Source organism: Gymnoscopelus braueri (assembly GCF_963280865.1).
Source record: "Gymnoscopelus braueri genome assembly, chromosome: 7".
Lineage (NCBI taxonomy): Eukaryota > Metazoa > Chordata > Actinopteri > Myctophiformes > Myctophidae > Gymnoscopelus > Gymnoscopelus braueri.
Window position 1 is genome coordinate 18,622,673 of NC_137608.1, and position 27,804 is coordinate 18,650,476.

General features: G+C 43.3%; 1 protein-coding gene across 3 annotated transcripts in view; it reads left to right on the forward strand.

Annotated features, from left to right (window-relative positions):
- The window catches only part of dapk1 (death-associated protein kinase 1), a 94,999-nt gene that overhangs the window by 34,970 nt on the left and 32,225 nt on the right, over positions 1-27,804 (forward strand). For all 3 annotated transcript variants that reach the window (XM_080434023.1, XM_080434022.1, XM_080434024.1), the window contains exons 4-14: positions 1,492-1,630; positions 4,212-4,344; positions 6,196-6,244; positions 6,524-6,550; positions 12,219-12,371; positions 14,120-14,165; positions 14,406-14,495; positions 15,207-15,299; positions 20,111-20,230; positions 21,477-21,575; positions 21,978-22,076. In XM_080434023.1, the coding sequence (XP_080290149.1) occupies positions 1,492-1,630; positions 4,212-4,344; positions 6,196-6,244; positions 6,524-6,550; positions 12,219-12,371; positions 14,120-14,165; positions 14,406-14,495; positions 15,207-15,299; positions 20,111-20,230; positions 21,477-21,575; positions 21,978-22,076 (1,048 nt within the window). The remainder of the gene's footprint in view (positions 1-1,491; positions 1,631-4,211; positions 4,345-6,195; positions 6,245-6,523; positions 6,551-12,218; positions 12,372-14,119; positions 14,166-14,405; positions 14,496-15,206; positions 15,300-20,110; positions 20,231-21,476; positions 21,576-21,977; positions 22,077-27,804) is intronic.

Below are 27,804 nucleotides of genomic sequence, written 5' to 3' on the forward strand. Positions count from 1 at the left end.
ACAACACATCACTGTCTTGTGTTTGATGTTAGATTTGATTCAAGCTTTGGAAAACTTCACTAGACTTGTTTTGCATCTGGAGTACAATATCGTGGGCACTCTAAACTGAGGCTACATTCATTCCACACTAATACGTTTACTTTTCATTTAGAAATGCATAACTTTTGCTATATTTGCACCTAGCGGCTGTCCACTAATGAGGCGTTTTCAAACCCCTAAAACTCTGACTGTTTCTGCTTAGTTGTTTCTGATACTGGCATAGAAATCTCTTCAAATGTAATTAACCCATAGAGACCTGGAACGCATCTGTGTAATTTTTTGATTTGAGCTAAAAAGCATAATTTTACACTTTGGCTATTCAAAAATAGCAGATATACAAGCTCATAGCGCGGCACCGAGTGCTGCGCTACGAGCTTGTAGATCTGCTATTTTTGAAAAATCGTGAAAATGGGTGCAAATATTTGAATATATATTATTTTAAAGCCAACATTTTTAACTCAAGTCTTTGCTTCTGGGGGTCCCTGAAACAAAATATTTTGAGTTGGGGGTCGGCGGCCAAATACATATCATTTTGGCGTCCTTGACATGAAAAAGTTTGAGCACCAGCCACCACTGATATAGAAACATACATATTTTCAGAATACTGTTGGGATTTAGAAGACATTTGTAGTATCGGCTTCAGGATGAATGATGATCATGTGATATGCCTTTTCAGGCATGTTAGTATGGATGGAGATTATTTCTGAAACAGTGCTACGGTGCTCAATGGGACAGATATCGTAAGATATATTATAATTTTATGCCATTTTAAAATGAAAACGTATTCGTGTTAGAGTTTTGTCAGAGATGATTGCTATGTTTGGAAAAGATAGGAATCTACCCGTTTAAAATACCTTGAAAGTTGTGGATAATGTCCATTTATATGACGTCTGACAGAGTGCAATGCGATGAAGCATACAGAGGATCAGAATTTGATTGTGTTTGATTTAGCTGATGCTGATTAATTGGATTCAGATCGAAATATAGCCACATCAAATGAATAAAAAAGTCAGCCTTTTATCTATAGCGAGAATTAGAGGATTCGTGTCCAAACAAGACTTGTCTCACAACGTGTTCATCGCAAGCTTGTAGATTGATTATCTTTGAAAGTTTTGGAATAGAGCTTTAGTGGATAAGTCTGTCACACTCGGTTTTGTCGGATTGGTTTTGTCCATGAGAATGTGCTATGGGTGCATCCCAACTTTTAGTGTTCGTAGTACAGGGGATGGTGCCGGGGTGCACGGCAGTCTTTAAATATGTAATTAAGTAGTTTATTGTCAGCCCCTAACAATGATAGACATTGATTAAAATCATGCAGGGATGTGTGAATGTGTTAGAATCTAAGATTAGCGCTGCCGTATTAAGGAGATTGGTAGTCACTGAGCAGCTGAAATCCCACCATTTAATTCTCTCTTTCTCTCTCTCTCTCTGTTTCTCCTTCTCTTTGTATAGGGTGGCTGGTGGTGAGCTCTTTGACTTCCTGGCAGAGAAGGAATCACTAACGGAAGAAGAAGCCACACAGTTCCTCAAGCAGATTCTAGACGGGGTCTTCTACCTGCACTCCAAACAAATCGCCCATTTTGACCTCAAGGTATGACTGCAACACACACTGTATCAAATAGGCTATAAACACCACATCTTCTGTCAATCCAACATGTCACTGTTCTTAAACACGGTGAGACGGTGAATCAGAACCCTGCACTCTGAATAAGAAAAAAACTGAAAGGTCTAAAATCAGAAGTGTAAACCGGGAGAGTCTTCTGTCCTCAGATAATCCTCTGCGTCGATGATCCAAGACATTTTATTTCTGTTCTAGATTGTTTTCATTTAGCGCTTTTTGATCTTTGTAAGAAGATGAAGACTTCTTTTATTGGTGAGGTTACATTAATGAATCACTTATAATCTCTCCACATATCCCTCTGTCTGATAAATGCACACATAGCCTCAACATGCTGTAATATGAGGAGAAAGTGCAGTGCAGTTGCTGCGGTTTGTCTTCAGATTCAGTCCAAGGCAATGTGAGACTTGATTGTTGACACCACTTCAGGGAATTGTATAAATTATTGGTTCACTGTTATGACAGTTCTTTAGTTAAATCATTGTCAACTTCATTGATTTGCTGTCCGCTTAAGGGGCAACTTTGCCGATTTTGAACCCAAAACCCTATAGTGTTCTTTTTTGAGGAGGACGTGAAAAATTAGGCTAGTTTATTTCCAGCACCTTTTGAGCGTGACCTCTCGTCAAACAGAATGCATTGGGAAGTCAGAATTGTGCATGTCCTCCTGACAAGAGAATATAGGATTCATTCGGGTTTTTAAAAAAATAGTGACGTTGCGCTTTTAAATGAAGAAATGTCCTCTTAAGTCTGACTTTCACCACTTAACCTCCATGAACCATAAGTCAGAGTTCAGGCCATAAAACCCTCCCGGCCCACTTAAGCGATTAGCACTGTGCTCAACCAGCCACATCCAATCAATGGCAGAGCAAACACCAGACCACCCCCACCTCTGCTTATTGTTATTTACCGTCTAGTATTGACTAGCATGACATCATCATTTATTAGTTAGGTGAATTCTGTGATGTCATTTGCAAGGCTATTTGAACTTGAGTGTCATAATTAGCAAAAAAAAAGAATTATGGCCCAGTTGACTTTTGTGAGAAATGATTCTGTCAAATGTGTTCCATTATGAATAGAAAATCTCTGGAAAGAAAAGCTCCAGTATGGGCTTACGTCATCGGTGATCATCGTCTTTCTCACTCGTGCATTAAACGACAGAATAAGCTAATATGAAATATAAGATGATTGGATATATTTTTCTTTAAACCAATAGCTAAATCAGAGCCACCTCAGTGACTTCCATTAAAACATTAACCCATTAAGACCTGGGACGCATCTGTGTCATTTTTAGCTTTGAGCTAAAAGCATTATTTTGCACTTTGGCTATTCAAAAATAGCAGATATACAAGCTCATAGCGCGGCACCGAGTGCCGCGCAACAAGCTTGTAGATCTGCTATTTTTGAAAAAATCAAGAACATTTGTGCAAATCTTTGAATATATATTTTTAAAGCGAACATTTGTAACTCAAATCTTTGCTCCTGGAACTAAATATTTTGAGATGGGATTTTGAGATGGGAAATATTTAATGGGTTAAATATTTCAAGAAGTATAAACGTGTGGAAAAAACCTTAGTGAAGGTACCTCTGTGGCCTACTGGCAGTGTGCACAAAACATTTGGAGCTAATCAGTCCAGCGGTTTGGGAGATTAGCTCCAGACACACACCCAGACAGATCTATAAGACCACCTCATAGAAGGCTAGCCTCCTGCTGAGCCACGCCCTAAAAACAAGACGGATACTACAGATATAATCCACCCATCTTCTGACAGAAACTCGGGTCATGCTAGTGCTTCTCACGCCTGATTTATACTTGGTTTGCGGCACTGGAAAATAGCAGATCTACAAGCTATTTTTGGTGAGCAAACGCACACGCGCAACTAAGTATAACTGCAGGCTTCATTGCACCAGAACCATTGGTCTGAAATTGGGTAGCTCTGCTCTTCCTGCTGCTGTTGTCTACAAGCAACCTGCTATAGTTCTTTCTCCTGACTAAATACCTCAATGTCGGCCTCGAGACAAGTCATAAGAGCTTTTAATGGATTACGCCTTGAGAACAGATAGCCTCGGCTAAAGGAGGTGCTGTGTTCATTGGAACACAGCACAGGAATGTCCGGCCTGTGTTGTTTGGCTTCACTTTCTGCACATCTTTGACTTCCTTTCCTCTGCCCACTTCCTCGAGAGGCTTTACCCCTGTTTTGCATGGGATTTCCATGGCTGACGGCTCTCATTCCTGTCTGCATGTTCCTGGTTTTGTTGCCCCTGTGTTCAGTTAAGATGTCTTTTATTACTCCTCTAATCGGTTTGGGAATTGATTGCCAAATTGACGTTTTATCAATTTATTGTCAAAAATAATAGGCTGTTTTCACACGTTTTTGTGTGTGTGTGTGTGTGTGTGTGTGTGTGTGTGTGTGTGTGTGTGTGTGTGTGTGTGTGTGTGTGTGTGTGTGTGTGTGTGTGTGTGTGTGTGTGTGTGTGTGTGTGTGTGTGTGTGTGTGTGTGTGTGTGTGTGTGTGTGTGTGTGTGTGTGTGTGTGTGCGTGCGCCCGTCCCTTTAGCCGGAGAACATAATGCTGCTGAACAGAACTTTGCCTCATCCGCGCATCAAGCTCATCGACTTTGGCCTGGCTCACAAGATTGATTTGGTTGGCAACGATTTCAAAAACATTTTCGGAACTCCAGAATTTGTAGGTCAGTGCCCTCCACGAGACTGACCTTGTCACATCTCAGTGCAGTGCAGAGTGTGTGTGTGTGTACGCATGCACACTCTTGGTCTGCTATTGTGAAGAACAGGTTTTAGTGGTTTGTAGAGCTAGAAATACAAACACGAGAGTTAAGAAAGACACATAGACATCACGCTTGTGCAGTACTTTGCAACACACACAGCTGCACATGTAGGTCCTGAACATTAGCACCGCTCTGTTTTCCTGGCTTAACCCCCGCCCCCCTCCCCATGCCAAAAAAGCGTTGAGTGAGCAGGTGCCAACTGGGCCATGGGGACTCAGTAATTGGCTGGAGATTATTAGAGGACTACTGCTCTGCCATGCCAAATCACACGCACGCACGCACGCACGCACGCACGCACGCACGCACGCACGCACGCACGCACGCACGCACGCACGCACGCACGCACGCACGCACGCACGCACGCACGCACGCACGCACGCACGCACGCACACAACACACAACACACACACAAATACACACAGCCCTGGCCCTGCCCAGGCCATTATCTGTGCCTGTTGACCACCTGCTTGCCAGGCGGCTGTCCTCCAAACCTACCAGTGCCAGGCCCCAGCCGCCCATCCTCATTGGTATACAATCAGGGGTCTTCAACGTGTTTCAGGCCAAGGACCCCTTAGCTGAGAGAGAGATGAAGCAGGGACCCCCACTACATATTGTATAAAACTGTGTTGCAGATTAAACATTTTCATAGATTTCATAGATAGCTTCACAGACTTTTGTTTTGTTTTAAGCACTTAGACCCTCAATACTTAGTCAACTTGACCTTTGGCTCTGTACTTGGTCTTTTGCTCTTTTTTCCCTCTACACCGAACCCCTTCGTTGAAAATAGCCGATCTACAAGCTCACAACACCTCGCGGTGCGAGGCGTTGTGAGCTCGTAGATCTGCTATTTTCGGCTAATATTCCCCTCAGAATAGGGATGCTATAGGGTTGAAGTGGTAAAAAAAATGTTTCCCTATCACACAAAGATTTGGCGGCCCCCCTGTAGTAACTCTAGGGACCCCCTAGGGGTCCAGGACCCCCTGTTGAAGACCCCTGGTATACATTGTTGCTCGTGGTGTCGCACACAGGAAATCAAATAACCGATCCACAAGCTCATCATGCATTGTGAAATTGCTGAGTAATCTGCTATTTTCTGTGCACAACCAAATTTAAATCCACTTTTACCCCTCACCGCTGAAGCCAAACCAGAGCCTGTGCACGGATCATTAGTGTCCACTCTGTGCCAGTGGACTAAATAAAGACCAATCAATGGCCCTGGTAGCTGTCACTGGAGAACAGTCCTTGCCAAAGTGCTTGCATTAGCTTTCGGGGGACAGAAATTATTTTAAAAGAAGCAGATGTTGCCTCGCTTCAAAGAGATGATCATTTTGAACCACTGCAATACAAAATGTGATATTTGGCGTTTCATATTCATGTTGCATTCCCTCTACTCTGTTTATGACTCTTCATCTTCATTTTTGTGGCAGACAGTCTTCCATCGCATGTGTCTGTCTGTCTGTCTGTCTGTCTGTCTGTCTGTCTGTCTGTCTGTCTGTCTGTCTGTCTGTCTGTCTGTCTGTCTGTCTGTCTGTCTGTCTCTCTCTCTCTCTCTCTCTCTCTCTCTCTCTCTCTCTCTCTCTCTCTCTCTCTCTCTCTCTCTCTCTATATGGTCATCATTGCCACATAATTTGACCTGTCTATCTTCATGTCAGGAATACACCATGGTACATGAGTCATGGTTACTTTACACATGAAAACAAAATGCATAAATGAATATGGAAAGTGTTGAACTGAACATAATTGTTTGTCTTGCAGCCCCAGAGGTGGTAAATTATGAGCCTTTGGGCTTGGAGGCAGACATGTGGTGAGTACACACGCACACGCACGCGCACGCGCACGCGCACGCGCACGCACACGCACACGCACACGCACACGCACACGCACACACAAATAATGCTCATCATTGAATACACATAATTTGAGTGTGTGCTATGAGGTCGTTCCATGGTGTACATTCATTAACACTGCATCACTTTGAACAGCTGCGCTCGTTGTTTATCTTAATTACAATGGAGAATGTTAAAGTGTAGATTCATAATTCAGATCTTCTCTCTCTGCTCTACTCTTTCCTATTCTCTCCCAGGAGTGTTGGTGTAATAACCTACATACTGTAAGTACTTTACCTGACAGGTCACTTATGATGATGAATGTGTGTGTTTTTGTGTGTGTGTGCGTGTGTGAGTGCATGTGTGAGTGCGTGTGTGTGTGTGTGTGTGTGTGCAGCACGGCAGGAGCGGTTATTTGCCTGTCAAAATGTCCTTGAGCAAGACATTGAATCCTTGACCAGTTCATTCATTGTAAGCCAATCTAGAAATGTGCGTCACCTAAATGACAGAAACTGTGCTGTAATGTACATGTGCACTCATTCATGTAAGTGTGATTCAACTACAGCTGTAGACTGATCACTGTGTGTTAAGCTACCTATGTTCTTATAGCCTCTACAGAGGGAAATGCTACTGAACCTCTCCATGTTGCATCACGACCATACCTAATGAAACATAATTCTAAACCTAATTCTCAATAAATATCTCTTTAGTGATATTAATTACTTACCCTCTAAGTTGAGGGTGGTAAACCGGCACACTCGGCCAAAAATTCGGCAGCAGTGTCCTCTTGGTTTGGTTCTTGATTATTTTCTTACCTGCACCAATCCACTCTTAAGCCTGTTTTATACTTGGTTGCGTGCAGGTGTCGCACACCGAAAATAGTAGATCTACAAGCTCACAACATGTGGTGCTACGACGCGTTGTGAACTCTGCGATCTGCGATTTTCTGTCCCTTATTGAACTGATTAACACACTTTGTTACAATTTTTTTTGGGAGACCATGCAGACCCATTGAGAGATGTTGCACTCTGTCAGAAATTCAGAAAAGTGTTGTGGGCTGATTGTGAGCCTAAACTATCACTGGATGTGTTGTTGCTGATATCGGTGTGACAGCAATATTCTGTTCACAATATGCTGGGTGAATAATGACAGCTATATCAAACTGTCTAGAAGCCATACAGTAGGTGGGCCAATGACTTTGACCAGTTTCACTTTCAAAACTTTGCATCATGCATGTCACACAAACAGAATGCGATGCGTTTTTGTTGATATAACAAGTTTGTTCATATAGAGTCCTATCCACAAATCAACCATTTTACTTCCACAATCCACATTATCAAAACCATTGGTGTTGTGTGCTGGATTCTGTTTGTGTGACATGCATGATGTCAAAGGTTTTGAAAGTGAAACTGGTCAAAGTCACTGGCCACCTAATCTCTCAAGAACAGATTCTGCTCTGCGTTTGAATCTGTCGGGGGGGTTTGTCATATCGAGTACGCACTGGCCTACAAGTGGGCGTGCCTTCAGATCAGGAAGCAGGCCGCGCTTTACCCAATCAAATGTAGTGGGCGGGATTTACGTGTGCGCCGATCCTTCCCCACTCGAAACAAACCGAAACTCATTTAACAATAGCGTCCTCGGAGCAGACAAAACCACGGAAAGATATTCACATTTTAACTTGCTCTTTCATCATAGAAACAAGTGGGCTTATAACCACATTCTCTGGGAGAAGTGGTGTTAGTGTTCCGTGTAGAAATATTGTTAGTGGGAATGAAAACATAGTCGCACCACCGGAAGTGATGCGCTGAAGGCAGACGGGTGCTACGTCAACTTCCTCCCAGAGCCAACTGAGATAGTAAAAAACAGCAGAGGGCGCTGTTTTTCCTTTTCATTTGGCTATGGGTTCCCAGATTGCTGGCCACCTACTGTAGATGCTCTCTGGATTCACACACTGACCTTGCATCCCACCAGAGCTTGTTAACCCCCCCCCCCCTGTCCCCTGTCCCCCCCCTCCCCTTTCACCGTCTCCTCTCAGCAGTCCTACTATATTACTCAAAAACAATTACAAGTAGGAGCAGATCTAGACTGCCCACTGTTATCTCATTCATGTGAGGAATGCACTACATGAGTCATGGTTACATCACTCTTCAGCCAGATGAGCTGTAGAGATGCCAGCACAGTAGTTTACAATAGAATGTTGGTCAGCTTGGCCATGTTGTTTTATGCCACAGTGAACAGCACTTAAACCCTATATACTTTGTTCTTTTGATGTCCATTGATACCATGTAGAGAATATCCTGTTGGATAGCTTAAGCTAACTTTTGGGCCATTCATTTGCTACCATTTAGTATTAGCGTGTACAAGCAAATTGTAAGGTCATCGTGTGTCATTGTTGGTATGATTGTATATAACATGCAGAGATAAAGTATACATCTTTGTAGGCTGTTTCAGAGGCATTCTATAAAACGAAAGTTAGGGAAAATGGCATTTTTGTGGCATAATTGTACTGTAAGTCGACTTAGTTTCCCTCTATTATTGTCCTGCACTGTGATGAATTGCTTTTATGATTTGTTTGTGCAGCTGCAGTTTATTTAGTCAATAAATGTATATTTCTGCCAGACGTCCGTCTGAGCCGGACCCTTTACATTTTGTCCCAGTTGGCATGGTAATTAGTCCATGAGCTGCATGGACAGTGTTTCATGGAGCAGGAAAGAGAGTTGGTCAGAGTGACACATTTGGTTTAATTGCCTGAACCAATTGCGCAACTCGACGTCCCAGGATATGTGACCATTTGACAATGTGTGTGCGTGCGTTTGTCTCTTGTAATGCTATCTTTGTGAGGACCCAGTGTCTTCTCATGGATAGCTTGATGAGCAAAATCCTGAATCCAAAGTGAAGTCTTTTCGCTGGTCCTATAGTTTTAAAAGTGCTATGAGAATTTCGGTTGTGTTAAAGTTAGTGTTGTGGCTAAAGGACCATATCAGTGGTCTAGTATGTTGAAACTCACAGTATAGCTGATATTACTGCCATTTTTTCTTTTCATCTTTTGTTTTTTTCAAGGAAGCCATTGGACTAATTCCATTCATTTCAGTAGGGTATGAAAGTCATCTTGCAGAGACTTGAAACTTGCTTGAGATTGCACACGAAATGTCATTTACAGTAACATTAAAGATGTGTTTTAATACATTTTAAAACACGGATTGATTTTGAAAAGTCTAGAAAAAAATAGTCCTCGGAGAAAAGATATTTAAAGAACTTCAAACATTCAAGTTGAATTTCTTAACTGACTCAACTATTCAGGTAACTTCAGTAACATTTTAATGACTTTGGAGAAAATATAAATCAGAAATGATGCCATTTAAGTGAAATGTACGATTATTATATGTACGAAGCTGTGAATATACAATGACGTATTGACGTCAATATGGCTCATTTAAGGTTTAAGGATTAGGGGTGTTGTGGTGAAGACGAAGAACCATCTATGTTTAATATAACATATTTTGACCCATAAAACTTCATTCGCAGACAATCTCTTTCTGTCTCTCTCTCTCTGCACCATGGTTGGTGCTGAGATACATGCTCCCTTGCTAGATCAAATGAATGATTCATACCTTTATTCTATTATTCTATAGCCTTATATTAATAAGGTTCAGTAATATAATGGTTTAAATAAAAGCCCAGGCTGTTAATTACATTTTCTCGTGACATGAAATGGGAAATTGTAATCAAACCAATCTATTCAGTTACACTCCATTTATAGCCTACACTTTTGTAATGTTTTCGTGTAAATAAAATGAAGGCACACTTCACAATTGTTGTTTATGACAACAAAGGACATTTTACCCAGAGGGAAAATTCCAAGCAAAGCTTTTAGATCACTCTCTTCGGAGTCTGGTCATGAATTTTTCTGCCACCATTGCCCATTTCAGTTGGATCTACATTACCATTTTCAATCAATTAAAGTGATGTTGTGTGATTCCTGTGTGTATTCAGTGCAGCGGTTCTACCCAGCCGGGGTTGTCTGTCTACGCACAGCAAGGCAGGGTGTAACTTGAAGTGTAGCGTTGCAATCTGCAAACAGATGGCTCTGTGATCTTGCGAGGCCAGCTGCTGCTTTTTAATTCCAACCTTAATTTACACATTCAAATGTTTGTTTATTTTAATATTTGACTATAGGTTTGAATGTGGAATATTCGTTGACAGCCCTGCCGCATATATGCACTACGGGTGAAATATATCACCCTATGATGAGGGTTTTCTCTCCCAGGATTTCAGCTGCGTGCATTTCAGAGTGAGAAATGCTTACCAGGTTGAATTAACCCCAGGGCTTGACAACTTGAACCCCAACAGTCCACCCCCTATTCTGGGGGGAACATTTGCCCAAAATAGCAGATCTACAAGCTTTACAACATGTCGCGACGTGACACGTTTTGAGGCCTTGTGAGCTTGTAGATCGGCTATTTTTGATTACGTGATTTTCTTGTAGATGGGGGAAAAAAGTGGTCCAAGTACAGTTGTAACTCAGGTCTGTTTTACTAAGAATAGAGGGTTTAAGTCAGGGATGGCAAACTCATTTTAGCTCAGGGGCCACATGGAGGAGAGCCAGAGGGCCAGAGGGCCGGACCGGTACCGGACCGGTACCGGACCGGTACCGGACCGGTACCGGACCGGTAAAATCATGGCATAATAACTAATAATAACAATAACTTCAGATAGTTTTCTTTGTTTACTTTACTTAGTCTTAGTTAGTACAAGCACATTCTGAAAATGTAAACTTCACAAATAGGGATGGCCAAATGGAGACATTTTATTAACCGTTTACCGTTAGGCCTTACCGATTAATTAATCGATTACTGTTGAAAAAAATGTGTTAAAAAAAAAATATATATATATATTTTTTTTGTGCCAAAATACATTTTATTTCAAGGGGCCAAGTCTACACAGTTTGTTTTGTGTCTCCAGCAGAGTTTCTAGTGTCTCTATCTCTCTCTGGAAGAGGTTGCACATGAACTCTGCAGCCGCACTGAGGCGCTCCAACACAAACAATACCAATACAAAGACGAGGAAGAAGAAGAGGAAAGTGGAAGTTACGTGTGGTTGCAGGTGTAGACTTGGCCAAAAAAATATGAAAACATTTTTGGCACAAAAAAAAAAAAAAAAAAAAAAAAGTTTTTTTTTTTTTTTTTTTCCTGCTTTGCAAAATCATCTCGCGGGCCGGATTAAAGTAGTTAGCGGGCCTGATCCGGCCCGCGGGCCGTATGTTTGACATCCCTGGTTTAAGTGGTTAACATTCCTGAGGTCCAATCTGAGTGGTGGCGTAGATGAGAGGATTGCGACAGTCCAAGTACATTTCCCCTTGCTCGTGTTTGACTTCCACACTCCTTTTAGTTTGATGTCAGCCTGCGACTAATGAACCAGCAACAAGAGCTTGTTCCGTAATCACGTTTTCACATCAACATGGTCTTAGTTTCAGTTTCCCAGGTTGAAGCCAATCAGTGCAATCACTGAATTACTCCCTGAACTGAAATGCAATCCCAGCTCCTTCCTTTTGATTACTGGACCCCACTAGGGACAAGTAAGAGAGAGAGACAGAGAGAGACAGTTTTTAAAACTTTTTTTAATTGAAAGATATCCCAAATAGCAGATCTACAAGCTCAAATGCGTCACATTGGCGTTGTTTTTTAAAGCTGTAACGTAGTGTATGAACAGCACGTGTGCAGCAGTAAAGCTTAAATTAATTTATTGTGGACATTGGACACAGGGTCCATTTGTACACCATTAGGGTTAAATCAACACTCAGGATTCAGCTGTGCTCATGCATAAAATGTTCATTTTTTTTTTTCAAAAAGCAAGTGCCGTACAGTGTTCTTTTTTTTCTGTTTAGAATTTTGTGCATACTGTGCAAGAGAGCACTGCCGGTTTCACTAACTGGAGTTGTTTCCTGTTGTTCAGTTTGAGTGGTGCCTCTCCCTTCCTGGGTGACAACAAGCAGGAGACGCTGGCCAACGTGTCGGCCGTGGACTACACCTTCGACGAGGAGTTCTTCAGCAGCACAAGCGGCCTGGCCAAAGACTTCATAGCACGACTGCTTATCAAAGACCCCAAGTATGCACAAGCTACCGGTTTTCTCTTGACATTTTCTCTGGGCATTGTGATCGCTCCTGTCTGTGTGTCTGTGAACAAAATAAGTTGAACGGATGCACAGATTTACAACTTGGTGAGGATGATGATGTACACAGCCAAATCATCAGTGCAAATTTAACTTTAAGTGTACAAAATGGTTACATTTGTACACTCTTAGTGTTACAAATGGATTAATGAATGCTGAGGATTTTACTGTGTAGGCTACCCGAATGAGATGATTAACGTTTGGGTCTCAAAGGTCAAGATCAAAATTAAGCTCAAGGGGAAAATCAACAATGGATGGGTGAACCTGAAACTTGGCGGGAATGATCAGTCGGCCGCCACAAAGAGATGATTAACTTTTGGGTCCAGATCGAAATAAGCCTACGTTTGTCAGATTCTGTATTTGCAGGAATAGATTGTTCGCAGGAATAGATTGCTCGCACCAAAGAGATTTTGGTGAGAGCAGGGTTTGCGCTCCCAGGTGCCTTTTGTTTAATTCCAAATAGATTCTACAGTGAAAATCGGTGTCAAGTGGTTAGGGCCTGTAACCCCACCCCTGTGCGCTCATCTGAGACATCTGAGCAGCCATCTGCTGGGACCAGACACTACTCCCTTTCCCCTTTCCTTTCCCTTTCGTCTGACTCCCCTGTACCCTACTGTACTGCACTGTACTGTATAATGTATCTCTTCGTTTATCTACCATCAACGTATTAAGAGTAATGGACATTACGCTATCCTTTTTAGTTTTCTGGTTTCCAGGGGAAACCAGAAGCCAGAGGGCTTTGACTCAAACTCATTATGTCAGAAAGATATACTGTGTGCAGTCTAGAGGTGCTAAATTGTTCCTTTTTTATGCTTGTCCTGGATGCATAGCACACTGTAGCATGTTAAAAGGATCCCTGGTTAATATGCCTTAATACATTATAATTGCCCTCTATAACTAAAATTAGAAATTAAAAACGCCGTAAATATTTTATTGATTTTAGAAATAGTCGATCTTTCACTCTATAGGGACCGCTGTCGTCGCAAGAAGATGATTCCACGTGCGTTCCATACATTCCATAGGTCTGAACCACACACATGGACACATGACATCATCAACTTGCGACGGGGGCGGTCCCTATTGAGTGAAAGATCAGCTATTTCTAAAATAAAAAAAATATGATCTCATTTAATTTGAGTTATAGAGGGCAATTATAATGTATTGAGGCATATAAGGCTTATTAGCCAGGGATCCTTTTAACCCATTAAGACCTGAAGCCGATTCTACAAATGTCTTCTAAATCCCAACAGTTTTCTGAAAAAAAACGTATGTTTCTATATCGGTGGTTTTCAAAATTGTTCATGTCAAGGACCACCCAAAATTATATGTATTTGGCCGCCGACGCCCATCTCAAAATATGTTGTTCCAGGGACCCCCAGAAGCAAAGATTTGAGTTAAAATGTTCGCTTTAAAAGAATATATGTATTCAAAGATTTGCACACATTTGCACACACGTTTTTTTCAAAAATAGCAGATCTACAAGCTCGTAGCGCGGCACTCTGTGCCGCGCTATGAGCTTGTAGATCTGCTATTTTTGAATAGCCCAAAGTGTAAAATATTGCCTTTTTTAGCTCAAATCTAAAAAGTGACACAGATGCGTTCTAGGTCTCAATGGGTTAAGAAATTCCCATCCGTTTTCTCATCCTTAATATGTGCAGTTAACTCTTTGCCTGTTCTATTCTAGAAAGAGAATGACCATTCAGGACAGCCTCCAGCACCCCTGGATCAAGGTTAGATCCATCAGCTGAAGTTCATATTTTAAATGTTAATCTTTCACATCTTTGTGACAATAGCTATTCACCACTTTCAACCTGGCGTTCCTTTTTTGGGCATGTCATTATGGGCAAGATATATAAAAAAAAATCTGTAGATCTACAAGCATGTACATAAGTTATTTCTGCTATTCATTGTACGAAGAAGTATATAGGGCTTAAGTGGTTAATCAACATATTTCCACTTTGTCAAACCAGCCAAAAGACACACAGCAAGCACTGAGCCGGAAGGAGTCTGCTGTGAACATGGAGAAGTTTAAGAAGTTTGCAGCACGGAGAAAATGGAAAGTAAGTACTTTGTTCATTTACATCCATGCACTCAAACCTTGCATTTAGCATAAACTTGACCAATAACTTAAAAGTATTGATAAACAACACACACACATCTAATATAATAATAACAGTTTGGACAGTTAATTGCCAGAAGGCCCTGCCAGGCATGCTGGTATTAATGAGAGCAGCTGTCTGTGTGGTGGGTTGACTCCTGTCACGCTGTCCCTCGCTGGCGTGCTGTGATGAGCGTCGTAATGAGGAGGCATGGATAGTACAGAACAAAATATAGATTGTTCAGTTGAAATAAAAAATGAAGCAAACATTTCAAAGACACAATTTGAATGACAGCACAGCTCAGCAAGGAGAAAACGCACACGCACACGCACACACACACACACACACACACACACACACACACACACACACACACACACACACACACACACACACACACACACACACACACACAGAAAGTAGAAAACTCCAACTATTCTGTGTCACACACACACACACACACACACACACACACACACACACACACACACGCACACACTTGTACCACAACCCACGCCCGCTTCACTCCACAAACCATAATGGCTTTCCTCTTCCCATTTCCAAGTTCCTCCCCAGCTAAATCAATTCCCTTTAACATGACCTGACCATAACCTTTCCAGTCAGGTAGACACTAGATAATCATTCACTCGTATCTGTTCTTCTCTGTTCCAGCAATCGGTCCGTCTCATCTCCTTATGTAACCGCCTGTCCCGTTCCTTCCTGTCCCGAAGTAACATCAGTGTGGCGCGGAGTGAGGACACACTGGTAAGCTGCTGGTTTTCGTACTCCAAATCACGATGGACCATATTGACATGGCAGCCATTGGTCAGTGTCAATCAATGGTCAGTGGAATCAATGGACAGTGGAATCAATGGTCAATGTAATCAATGGTCAGTGGTATCAATGGCCAATGGAATCAATGGTCAGTGAAATCAATTGTCATTTTGCATTACAATTGACATTTAGTCATTTAGCAAACGCTCTTATCCAGAGCGACAATTGCAAAATCAGGGTAAATGGCATGAACCCTAGTCAACAGAGTAACCTGACCACCCCAATGGTCAATGGAATCATTGGTCGTTGGAGTTAATGGTCAGAGATATCTCAAAACCCATTAAAGAGCTACAGTGAAGACGTGGCTAGACATTGACTGAGCATTCTGGACCCGTTTTGAGTGACATGGTAGCTTTTAGTCAAAAATGTCTTTTACCATCGTTTCCTCTACATGCATTCAGCTGCTGCTGTAATATGAATTATTTTGTATACATTTGTATTTTATTTTATTTTATATATATTTTTACGGGCTTCGTCTATCTGCCATCTACACATTTAATCGGCGCTACAAGCACTCCATATCTTGGTCAATTCACGGTTTCTGGATATCATTCACAGATGAGGTAAAGATTTTTTTAAAAGACAGTATTGTGGGACTCGCGCCACAAAAAGAACAGATCTACAAGCTATCACTGCATTGCAATGCAACATGTTCATACCTTGTAGGTCTGTTCTCTTTGGCAAACAACACTGTTGTAAGATGGAGTGTAAATTGAGCTTAAAGTTACAGCAAATGCAGTCATTTGATAGGAATATGCTAGGACTTATCCATATTGATTAAGGTAGTAGCCTACCCACTGACACTTCTTCCTGGTGGCGGACCTTACTAGAGCCAGACCGATATATCGATTTGTTCAGTGAATATCAATAATTGTTTATTATACTTTTATTACAACTCGTAATGTAGACTCGACAGACATTTCCCCTGCTCATTAATGTGCATAAATGTACTGTATGTATACCTCAGTCGCCTGGACGTTTCTATCTGCCAGCATAAGAAAAAACAGTTGTCCACCATCGCTGCTACAACTCCATCCTAAGGAAACACTGCTGTTACTGTTTCATCCCTCACCATATATCTTCAGTATAATTGTCAAGTAACCAGCTGGTAGACCGTTTCAGATTGTGCTGCTATTTGCAATGCCTATTTATTATTTTCCAGTTACATCTCAGCCACTTTGTGTTCAATTAAGTTTCTAAGAATGTCCTTAGCACCACATTCCCCAGAGTACCATGCTTGTTTGAGGAGCCACCGCAGTGTTGAGCTTTGAAACCTGGGTAGTCTCGGGGGACAGTGTTAACGAATGCACTTCAGCTGGAGAAAAAATTTGTGTGTTTAAGCGTCTGCATGTGTGTTTGCCTACACTGATCTTGGTGTGTATTTATGCAGGTGACCATAACATGCTGGTGTGTAAAATCCTCACTGTTAATTTAACCACATGAGCCCATCATCCATCCATGCTCTTACCGCTTATCCGGAATCAGGTCACGGAGGTAACAGTTCCAGCAGAGAATCCCAGACTTCCCTTTCCTGGCCCAAATTAGCTACTTCTGACTGAGAGGGATCTCGTGGAATTCCAAGGCCAGCAAGGAGATATAATCCACCCATCTGGTCCTTGTTCCGCCCTGTGGTTCTCTCTTCTCAGCTGTACCTGTGTGGAAAACCTCCCTTAGCCCATTAAGACCAGGAACGCATCTGTGTCACTTTTTTGATTTGAGATAAAAAGCATTATTTTACACTTTGGCTATTTTTGGAAAAATTTGGAAAATGTGTGCAAATCTTTGAATATGTATATTCTTTTAAAGCAAACATTTGTAACTCAAATCTTTGCTTCTGGTGGTCCCTGGAACAAAATATTTTGAGATGGGGGTCGGCGGCCAAATACATATCATTTTGGGGGTCCTTGAGATGAAAAAGTTTGAGAACCACTGATATAGAAACATACGTTTTTTCAGAAAACTGAAGACATTTGTAGAATCGGCTTCAGGTCTTAATGGGTTAGATGCCCGAACCACCTAAACGGGCACCTTTCCACGTAAAGGAGCAGTGGCTCTACTCTGAGTCTCTCCCGGATGACTTAACCCTATCCGTAAGGGAGATGCCAGCCACCCTCGTGAGAAAACGCATTTTGGCCGCTTGTATCGGCGATCTTGTTCTTTTAGTCATAACATAATAGCCGAATATTCTGCCAAAATAGGCGAACCTTCAGCAAAAATAGGCAAACATTTGGTATAGCAATAGCAAATCCACATCCTCACAACACATCAGGTAGCGATGCGTTGTGAGCTTGTAGAGTGGCTATTTTAGCTATTTGACGTTCAAAAAAGTATATTGGGCAGAGGTTAAGGGGTTGACTCTGAGTGTCAAATTAACATGGAGGATTGTATTGTCTTATGTGAACAGGCAGTTATGTATCCAATATATGTTGCTGTACTTATGTGATGTGAGGCTTAATGATCAACAAACCCAGGCCCGCTGTTACCTTATCTAAAACTTTTATTGCAACTTCCTCATTTCATTGATAGACGGTTGACACAGTTCAGTTAGTTCAACAATAGATATAGCGTGATACAAGAACATTTCACATAACTTGTTAATGACTGCAATTTGCGTGTGTGTTATCGTGCAGGGCACCCGTTGCCCAAATTACAAGTGATTCTGAGCTGGTGTCTCACTAGTGCCCCATTTTGCATTAACCATGTAGTCAAGACCCAGTATAATGAACAACAAAGCCAACATATTCCTCCATGAAAGGTATTTGGCCCCCTTTTATTATGGAGGGAGGGATTGTTTCACCATATATTTGAGGCCACTGATCCCTGACCAGTGTGTGGTCTATTTATCGTAAAAGGAAACCATATGAATGAAGGGAAATGATCTGTGATACTGGTTCTCTCTAGTCTAGACCCTAAAGATCGATTTCAATGATGTAGAATATTTTTATTTATTTATTTTCTTTGGTTTTTATAGTTGATTTGATTGCACATTAGAGAGTGCATTACATAAGTACACAATTAGCACATGAAAAAGGAAGAAAATATATATATCTGCATGCTGGAATTATTGGAAGTTCCAGACGTCGCTAACAAACAATGGAGCTTTAAACTCTTTATTTCTTCATCTTTTCTTGAACTGAGAATACAGACTGCACACTGCACGGTGTGCACAATGCTCCTGAGGCTCTTCTATAATAAAGTATAGAGCAGTGCTTCTCAAATCTTTTCATGTCAAGGACCCCCAAATGAATATGTTTTTGGCCTTGGACCCCTTTCAGAAAATACTTTGTGCCAGGGAATAGCCGATGTACTGTATATAGTGTTCAAGTGGTTGAACAAAGTTTGACGCTATGTAAACTAATTTCGCTGGGGACCCCCTGGAACCCCCCTCAAGGACCCCTGGGAGGTCCCCAGACCCCACTTTGAGACGTTGAAACTGTTCTGTAAAGACAGTATAGACAGTACCACCTTGTTACTTTCATTTTGAAAGCAAAACAAAACGAACAAAAAACAATAGCTGCACAATCCACAAACAACAATATACAAGGTTGTATTAAATATAAAAGAAGCTGTTAACTGCATGATACCAGTACCATGCAGTTAACCCATTCAATCCGGGAACGCATCTCTGTCATTTTAGATTTCTTTGGCTATTCAAAAATAGCAGATCTACAAGCTCATAGAGCTATGAGCTTGTAGATCTGCTATATATTTTTTTATTTAAAAATTGTGAAAATCTTTGAATATGTATTTTTTATAGCGAACATTTGTAAAATATTTTGTTCCAGGGACCCCCAGAAGCAAAGTTTCGAGTTACAAATGTTCGCTTGAAAAATATATTCAAAGATTTGCACAAATTTTCACGATTCTTATTTTTTTTGCAGATCTACAAGCTCATAGGGCGGCACTCGGTGCCGCACTATGAGCTTGTATATCTGATATTTTTGAATAGCCAAAGAAATCTGAAATGACACGAGATGCGTTCCCGGATCGAATGGGTTAAAGCAACACATTCCCAGCGCAGCCGCTGGCGGAGGTCGACCGCTGGTCCGCGTCTGTGTCATGTGCCTGCTGGTTGGCCCGGGTGATCACGACTGCCCTGGCAGCGAGGTGAAGTTGGAGAATGTGTTCCGCTTGGCTGGGCAAACCCCCTTGCACACACGCACACGCACGCACGCGCACACACACACACACACACACACACACACACACACACACACACACACACACACACACACACACACACACACACACACACACACACACACACACACACACACACACACACACACCTCTTTCTCCTTCCCTCCCTCCTCCTTTCTCTCTGATGTATTTTTCTCCCTCCTTGTATCTGTGCAGCAGAGCATTCCTGCTCATTTCGGTGCTGTTCCACTGATGCAGTTTGAAGGTTATTGGGTCACATGCCTAGCTGGCGCCTGAGAAAAATTCTAATGAGTTCTGCTTGTTATTCATCTGAACGGCAGCGATAGAAGAAATAATTGCTGAATTTGGTGAATTTGTGTGGGTGTCGCGGGAGGTTGTCTGTTAACCAGACTTGACTGTTTTGTGAAGAAGGGACACTGACCGTTAACAAAGCATGTGGGAGAAAGAGACATGGAGAGAGACAACCTGATGGAGAGAGCATGAGAGGGACAGCATGCTGCTGTCAGCCTGGTCTTCGGGTTTTAAATGACAAATGACAAGCGAAGCGTTTCATTTCTCAGTGGCTGTCAATCCCCATATAGGATGAGGAAGACTCCTTTGTGATGAAGGCCATCATCCACGCCATCAACGATGACAACGTGCCTGGCCTCCAACACCTGCTGGGTTCCCTGACCAGCTACGACGTCAACCAGCCCAACAAGGTGACGCACTCCCACAAACACAAAAACCAAGGGCCTTTTCCCAGCCTGAATGGATATCATCTACTAATGTCATGTTTCACTATCCCAAGATTCAAACACATTAGCCACTCAAGCCTGACACCGTCATTAGGCGAAAATAGCCGATCTACAATCTCACAACTGGCGCCTGGCGATGCGTTGTGAGCTTGTAGATCGACTAATTTCGGTGTCCGACATCACCCAAATCATTGACGGAAAGTCGCCCGACAAAGCATACACCCCTCACAAAAGTTTCAAACACATTAGCCACTCAAGCCTGACACCGTCATTAGGCAAAAATAGCCGATCTACAATCCCACAACTGGCGCCTGGCGATGCGTTGTGAGCTTGTAGATCGACTAATTTCGGTGTCCGACATCACCCAAATCATTGACGGAAAGTCGCCCGACAAAGCATACAACCCTCACAAAAGAACAACTCGTAAAAATCCCCTAACAGAGCCCAACGGTTCCTCTTGTTTTTTGTTTTTTTCATTCTGGCGAGCAAATCTCGCAGTCAACCATGAATTCTTCCTTCTTCCAGCGGCTCGCTGGCTTCCACTCTTGACAGGGAGGAAAGGCTGTTTGTTTGACAGCTGACGGGGGCGTGGGTGGGGGATGTAATGGTAAGGGACTCAGTCAAGTGTGGAAGAAAAGCGAGTGAGCAGGGAGACGGGACGGGCAAAGAGAGAAAGAGAGATAGAAGGATCATGCGTCAAGTCACACAGAGTGCAAGGGGGCAGGCGTTAAAGGACGGGAAAACATATGCGGGAGACTGACAGGAAGCCAGGACAGAAATGGACCGATGTAGATTGCTAGGAGGCAGCCAGCTGCCTGGATGGATTCTGTACTACTCTGTACTTGACTCTTGCTCTGCAGCCGTTCTCTGTGTGTTGGTCTTCCTTGTGTTTCCACTACCACACTGAAATACCCCAACTACTGTAAATGTGGGTTGCTGTGAATATAGTCTTCACTGGGGAATTTCACTGCTTTCACACTTTCCTGTTCGTTCTGTTTGTTGAGGGCTCACACTGGGCAATCACCGGCAGCAACGTAAAACTTTACTTGGCCATCATCTTGCGTAGGCTGTCGGAGACTTTCCAGCATATAAAGAATATCGGTCAAATATCGGTGAAGCTGCCCCTAAGAAAACAAGGAAATCTGGGTATCTAAAGGGTATTATAGCTATTGACACTGAAATAAAAATGTTTTGTGTGTGTGTGTTTCAGCATGGGACCCCTCCCCTCCTGATTGCAGCTGGCGGTGGTAACATTCAGATCATCCAGGTGCTGATGAGGAAAGGCGCAGAGATCCAGGCTCATGATAAGGTGACAGACTTCATCTATCAGTATCATGCTGGCAGAACACTGCAGACCTGTGATGATTTCCAACCTTTTCAATTTCAAGAACCCCTTGTTTGATATGCATTACGGCCTCTGACCCCCCTTTGATACGACCGTTATCTCTGGATCCCCAGTCTGCCCTGTGAAATAAGCTTAAATCTTCACAGTTAATTAGCCTAACACACGATGCAAGTGCAATTAGTGTATCCTTAAGTACTTCGATGTACACGCAGTATCGCTGCACTTTGAAGGTGACTATGTGAAGGCTCTATGTGAAAACTGACGTGCCAAGGACGCTCTTGCCAAGAGAAGATATCAACAGTTTGCAGGGAGGGTGATAAATGCCTTAGCTTTCTTCTCTTCTCTTTCCCCTCTCGTCCCCTGCAGAGTGGAGCCAACGCTATCTATTACGCAGCAAGACACGGCCACGTCGAGACCCTGAAATTCCTGCATGAAAAGAAGTGTCCTCTGGACGTTCAAGATAAGGTACCTTGAGTACCTAGCTCTCTCTCCCCCTCTCGTCCTCTCTCTCACTTGTATACACCCCCCCCCCCCACAAACATTCTGGCATTACTCTCACTCATTAATCTCTGTACATACTCTAGGCTAAAAGTGCTGTTTTGATTTACAAATCACGCGCACGCATGCACACACACACACACACACACACACACACACACACACACACACACACACACACACACACACACACACACACACACACACACACTATATAGTGTATATATACCTATACACATACTGTACATACACACACATCACCCCTTCACAAATACATGGTTATACACAGCACACTGCAGCAGCTACCTGCGGAGAAAACCAGTCACTCTCGCTTTCATCCGCTTATATGCTGTTGCTATAGAAACAAGCCTTGCCGAGAATGGCTTGCTGTGTGTGTGTGTGTGTGTGTGTGTGTGTGTGTGTGTGTGTGTGTGTGTGTGTGTGTGTGTGTGTGTGTGTGTGTGTGTGTGTGTGTGTGTGTGTGTGTGTGTGTGTGTGTGTGTGTGTGTGTGTGTGTGTGTGTGTGTGTGTGTGTGTGTGTGTGTTTATCAGTGAACTGTGTCTGCTGCTTCTGATGCTGGTTTTGTTGAGATTAAAAAGCAAAATCCCAAGGCGTTGTCACATATCTGGAGTCAGTCTAGCCCCAGCAACCCCCCTCCCCTCCCCCACCCCAGCAGCAGAAGCAGACCCCCTTATTGTTTGTGATTATTGCTGACATAAAGATGGTGGCGGCACTAGATTTCAATGAATACATGCTATTATTGCTGTGGGACTTCCCAGCCAGCACGCCCACGTGGGTCCCATATGGGCTCAAGGTGGGCTAAACCATATGGGCCCCATGTCGGCATGTCAGCGGGATCCACTTGGGTCCCATCTGGGATGCCCATGTGGGCCTTACGTGGGTACTACCTGGGCCCCACATGGGCCCCATGTGGGCTTTAGGTGGGTTTTACCTGGGCCCCACGTGGGCCCCATTTGGGCTTTAGGTGGGTACTACCTGGGCCCCACATGGGCCCCATGTGGGCCCCATGTGGGCTTTAGGTGGGTACTACCTGGGCCCCACATGGGCCCCATGTGGGCTTTAGGTGGGTTCTACCTGGGCCCCATGTGGGCTTTAGGTGGGTACTACCTGGGCCCCACATGGGCCCCATGTGGGCTTTAGGTGGGTACTACCTGGGCCCCACATGGGCCCCAACTAGGCATGTCTATATGGGACCGAGGTGGGTCCCAACTGGGATGCCCATGTGGGCTTTAGGTGGGTTTTACCTGGGCCCCACGTGGGCCCCAACTAGGCAAGTCTATATGGGACCGAGGTGGGTCCAAACTGGGATGTAGGTGGGCTTTAGGTGGGTTCCACCGGGGCCCTAGGTGGGTCCCATATGGTTTAAAGGTGGGCTGAACCATATGGGCCCCATGTCGGCATGTCAGCGGGATCCACTTGGGTCCCATCTGGGATGCCCATGTGGGCTTTAGGTGGGTACTACCTGGGCCCCACATGGGCCCCATGTGGGCTTTAGGTGGGTTCTACCTGGGCCCCACGTGGGCCCCAACTAGGCAAGTCTATATGGGACCGAGGTGGGTCCCAACTGGGATGCCCATGTGGGCTTTAGGTGGGTTCTACCTGGGCCCCAGGTGGGCCCCAACTAGGCAAGTCTATATGGGACCAAGGTGGGTCCTAACTGAGTTTGTTTGTGCAATGGTTCCTTTGATTTCCAACGTGGGTCCTAATAAGATTTAAATATAAATAAAATAGATTAAGCAGCAAACATGAACCGTGTTAATTCTTGTAAGCACACCTAAAGTAAAAATTGGGTATAAGATTTTACACGTCTTCAGTTTTACCAGGATGAAAATAGACAATATATATTTTGACAAATTTATTAAAAACAATATTACAAGATAATGAAAATACAATGACAATAAAGAGAGATGGCACACACATCAAATGTGCAAGTGTACATACAGTATATACATAAAATCACAAAAATGCAAAATAATATTCCGACAATGCTCCACAGAGACTATTAACAGAACAAAGTATAAGAATAAAAATGGTCCAAAAAATAAATAAATAGTGTATAAGAGGTGCATCAAAAACTTCCATTGTCCATGTAACAGGGCAGAGGGATTCTGAGATCCAGTTTCATGTTGCAGATTAATCTGGGCCCTCTGTGTGCCTGGGTGTCTCTTGAGCCTTTCTGTTTAAATCCCCAGTATCCCCAAGCATTGTGCTGCTAAGGGGAGAGAAAGAGAGACAGAGACATTGTCTACTGGGGTGGTGCATCATCCAGTTGTGGAAGCTGTCTCTGAGCTCAAACTTTGTTTCCACCTCTATCACGAGCCCCGGTGAACCACTTGGAGAGCCTCCTCTCTGCATCCTTCAGTCCTCCTAATAGAAATGACAAGAAGCCAACTGTTAGAAATTATAGAATTATGAAACTTTCCATTACTGTATATGCTGTGGCATGCCTTCTACTGGTATACAACAAATGTGTTGCCAAATTACATTTAAAGTTAGACAGATAAAGGAAAATTAAATACCCAAACTTACAAACATAAAGAAGCAGGTCTCTGAACTTCCTCTTGCCGTTAGGCACAAAAAGGTTGAACTGGAGTGCCAAATCATGTGAGAGGAGGTACGACATTGGTAGCATCATCCAGTGAAGAGCCTCCGATATCTCCAACCATGGCAACTTTAGCCTGGACAAAACAATCATTGGCATCTACAAGAAAAAAAAATATTCAAAATGTTAAACTTTAAACGTAAACCATATAATGACCGGTGTTCCCAGGGGTCTATACTTGGGCCCCTCCAGAACTATTTGAACCAACCTATATATATATATATATATATATATATATATATATATATATATATATATATATATATATATATATATATATATATATATAATACTTGTAAAGGTTTCAGCTAATGCCTTGGCTAGCATACTATAATGATTCACCAAGACAAGCAGGAAGAATGCCCAAACTGAGCAGCATAAAACAGCATGAAAATAAAGTTTAGCTTGAGAACAGAGTAATGCACAATCTACTACTTAAAGAGATCAGTACAGCATTTAAATATTTACTTACTTAGTTATGAAAGCAGAAATAAATCCATCACAAGGCAATCCTCCTCTCTGCTTTGCTGTTTGCTCCTTGATTCCTTTGTCAGTTTAAATTTGAATTTAGTGGGCAAAAAGAGGGGGCCTTTAGGACCCAAAGCAAGCAGGACCTTTAGGCTGTCCTTAGAAATGCCTGAGCAAATAAACAATAAATAAATAACAATAAAATACTAACTGAAAACTTAATACATTGGCCTTGCCTGTCTCAAGTATAGTGTGTAATACTGCATACAAGCAAACATCACCAGCCTTTATCAACATAACCTGTGCTGATGTAAACATTCGACTTTCTAAATGAACACCCAAGCTCTCTCTCTCTCTCACACACACACACACACACACACACACACACACACACACACACACACACACACACACACACACACACAGCTTCTTGTTTTCATTATGTTTAAAAAAAAGACTCTCTGTCTTTCTAAAAGGAAGAAATGTGTGTCCCCACTGCTGCCTAAGCTAAGGCTATTTTTTTTTTAACTTGTCTGACTAATCCATATTACAATAAAAAATGAAAACTAACTTTTAAAGAAAGAAATAAACTAAACCACCAACCTCCAACCCCAGACTAGTCTGGCATGGCTTTGAAGTGATAATTTGAATACCCATTGTTTCATTGTTGCCATGTGTGGTCACAGAGAGAGACAGCTATTAACAGGCAGGCAGGGGGAGGGGATTTAGTCTGGATTTGACCAGGAGAATACAAAAATGCTTTGACTTGAAGAGGCACAAGAAAGCAGAAAGCTCTGAATCCACAAGCTTATGAACAAATTGTATTATCATTGCTCCCTATCACAAACGACACATTTATACTTAAAAAAAAGTTTTAAAACGTGAGTTGGGTAGCTTCCCCTTTAACCACTTAAACCCTTAGTAAACTTGTACTTGGTCTGCTCTTTTTTCCCCCTCTACACCAAACCTCTTTGCCAAAAATAGCCGATCTACAAGCTTGAGCTTGTAGATTGGTTTATTAGCCAGGGATCCTTTTAATGGTTACCAGTTAAACGGTTAACAGTTAAACAATTAACCTGCCATGGCCATCTCTAATAAACAAACACAAAATACTTAAAAACTTAAAAATACAATGTAATGTCCAATCTGTATGGTAGAGTATGTTCATACAATATAGCTTATACTATATTATTGGGGTGGTTGCATTTTGTCTCCCTGCTCTTCTATTGAGACATTTTGATTGTGTCAAAGGTCATGTCTCACCTAGACACAGGATCTGACACAAATTCTGACCCGATGGTCAAGATTGAAATCATCCCCTGAGCAGGCAGGCTCTATCTTAATGGTAAATATTATGTCAGCACTTGTGCAGGAAACTGGGTTAAAATCCGGGGTAGAAGAAGAAGATATAGTACAACTTAAAATGGGGTTGAATATTTTGTCCGTCTTTGTGAGCTTGTAGATTTGGCTTTTTGGCCTTAGCGTTTAGTTTGGCAGTGGTAAAACAAAAAACAAAAACAAATGTTTCTGTTTACACATTAATCGATTTATAGTGAGTGAGTGCGCGTGCGTGTGTGTGTGTTCCAACCCATGCCCAGTTAGCCCATATGTACATGCCAGTTAGCCCACATGTACACCACGTGGGAATCACATGGGCTTGCCCACTTCCAACCCATGCCGGTTAGCCCACATGCAGACCACGCAGGAACCACGTGAGCTTGCCCGCTTCCAAACCATGCCGGTTAGCCCACATGCAGCCCACGTGTGAACCACGTGGGCTAGCCCGCCTCCAACCCATGCCGGTTAGCCCACATGCAGCCCACGCGGGAACCACGTGGGCTTACCCTTCTCCAACCCATGCCGGTTAGCCCACATGCAGCCCACGCGGGAACCACGTGGGCTTGCCCGCTTCCAACCCATGCCGGTTAGCCCACATGCAGCCCACGCGGGACCCACGTAGGCTTGCCCGCTTCCAACCCATGCCGGTTAGCCCACATGCAGCCCACGCGGGAACCACGTGGGCTTGCCCGCCTCCAACCCATACCGGTTAGCCCACATGCAGCCCACGCGGGAACCACGTGGGCTTGCCCGCTTCCAACCCATGCCGGTTAGCCCACATGCAGCCCACGCGGAAACCACGTGGGCTTGCCCGCTTCCAACCCATGCCGGTTAGCCCACATGCAGCCCACACGGGAACCACGTGGGCTTGCCCGCTTCCAACCCACGCCCAGTTAGCCCACATGCAGCCCACACGGGAACCACGTGGGCTTGCCCGCTTCCAACCCATGCCGGTTAGCCCAGATGCAGCCCACGCGGGAACCACGTGGGCTTGCCCGCTTCCAACCCACGCCCAGTTAGCCCACATGCAGCCCACGCGGGAACCACGTGGGCTGCCCGCTTCCAACCCACGCCCAGTTAGCCCACATGCAGCCCACGTGGGACCCTCATAATTTGCCCAGTTCAAGCCCATGCCCACTTGGTACCCAAGTAGCCCGCATTGGGCCCATATGGGTCCCACGTGGGCGTGCTGGCTGGGTTGTGGTTCTCAAACTTTTTCATGTCAAGGACCCCTAATCTGTATTTAGCCGCAGACCCCCATCTGA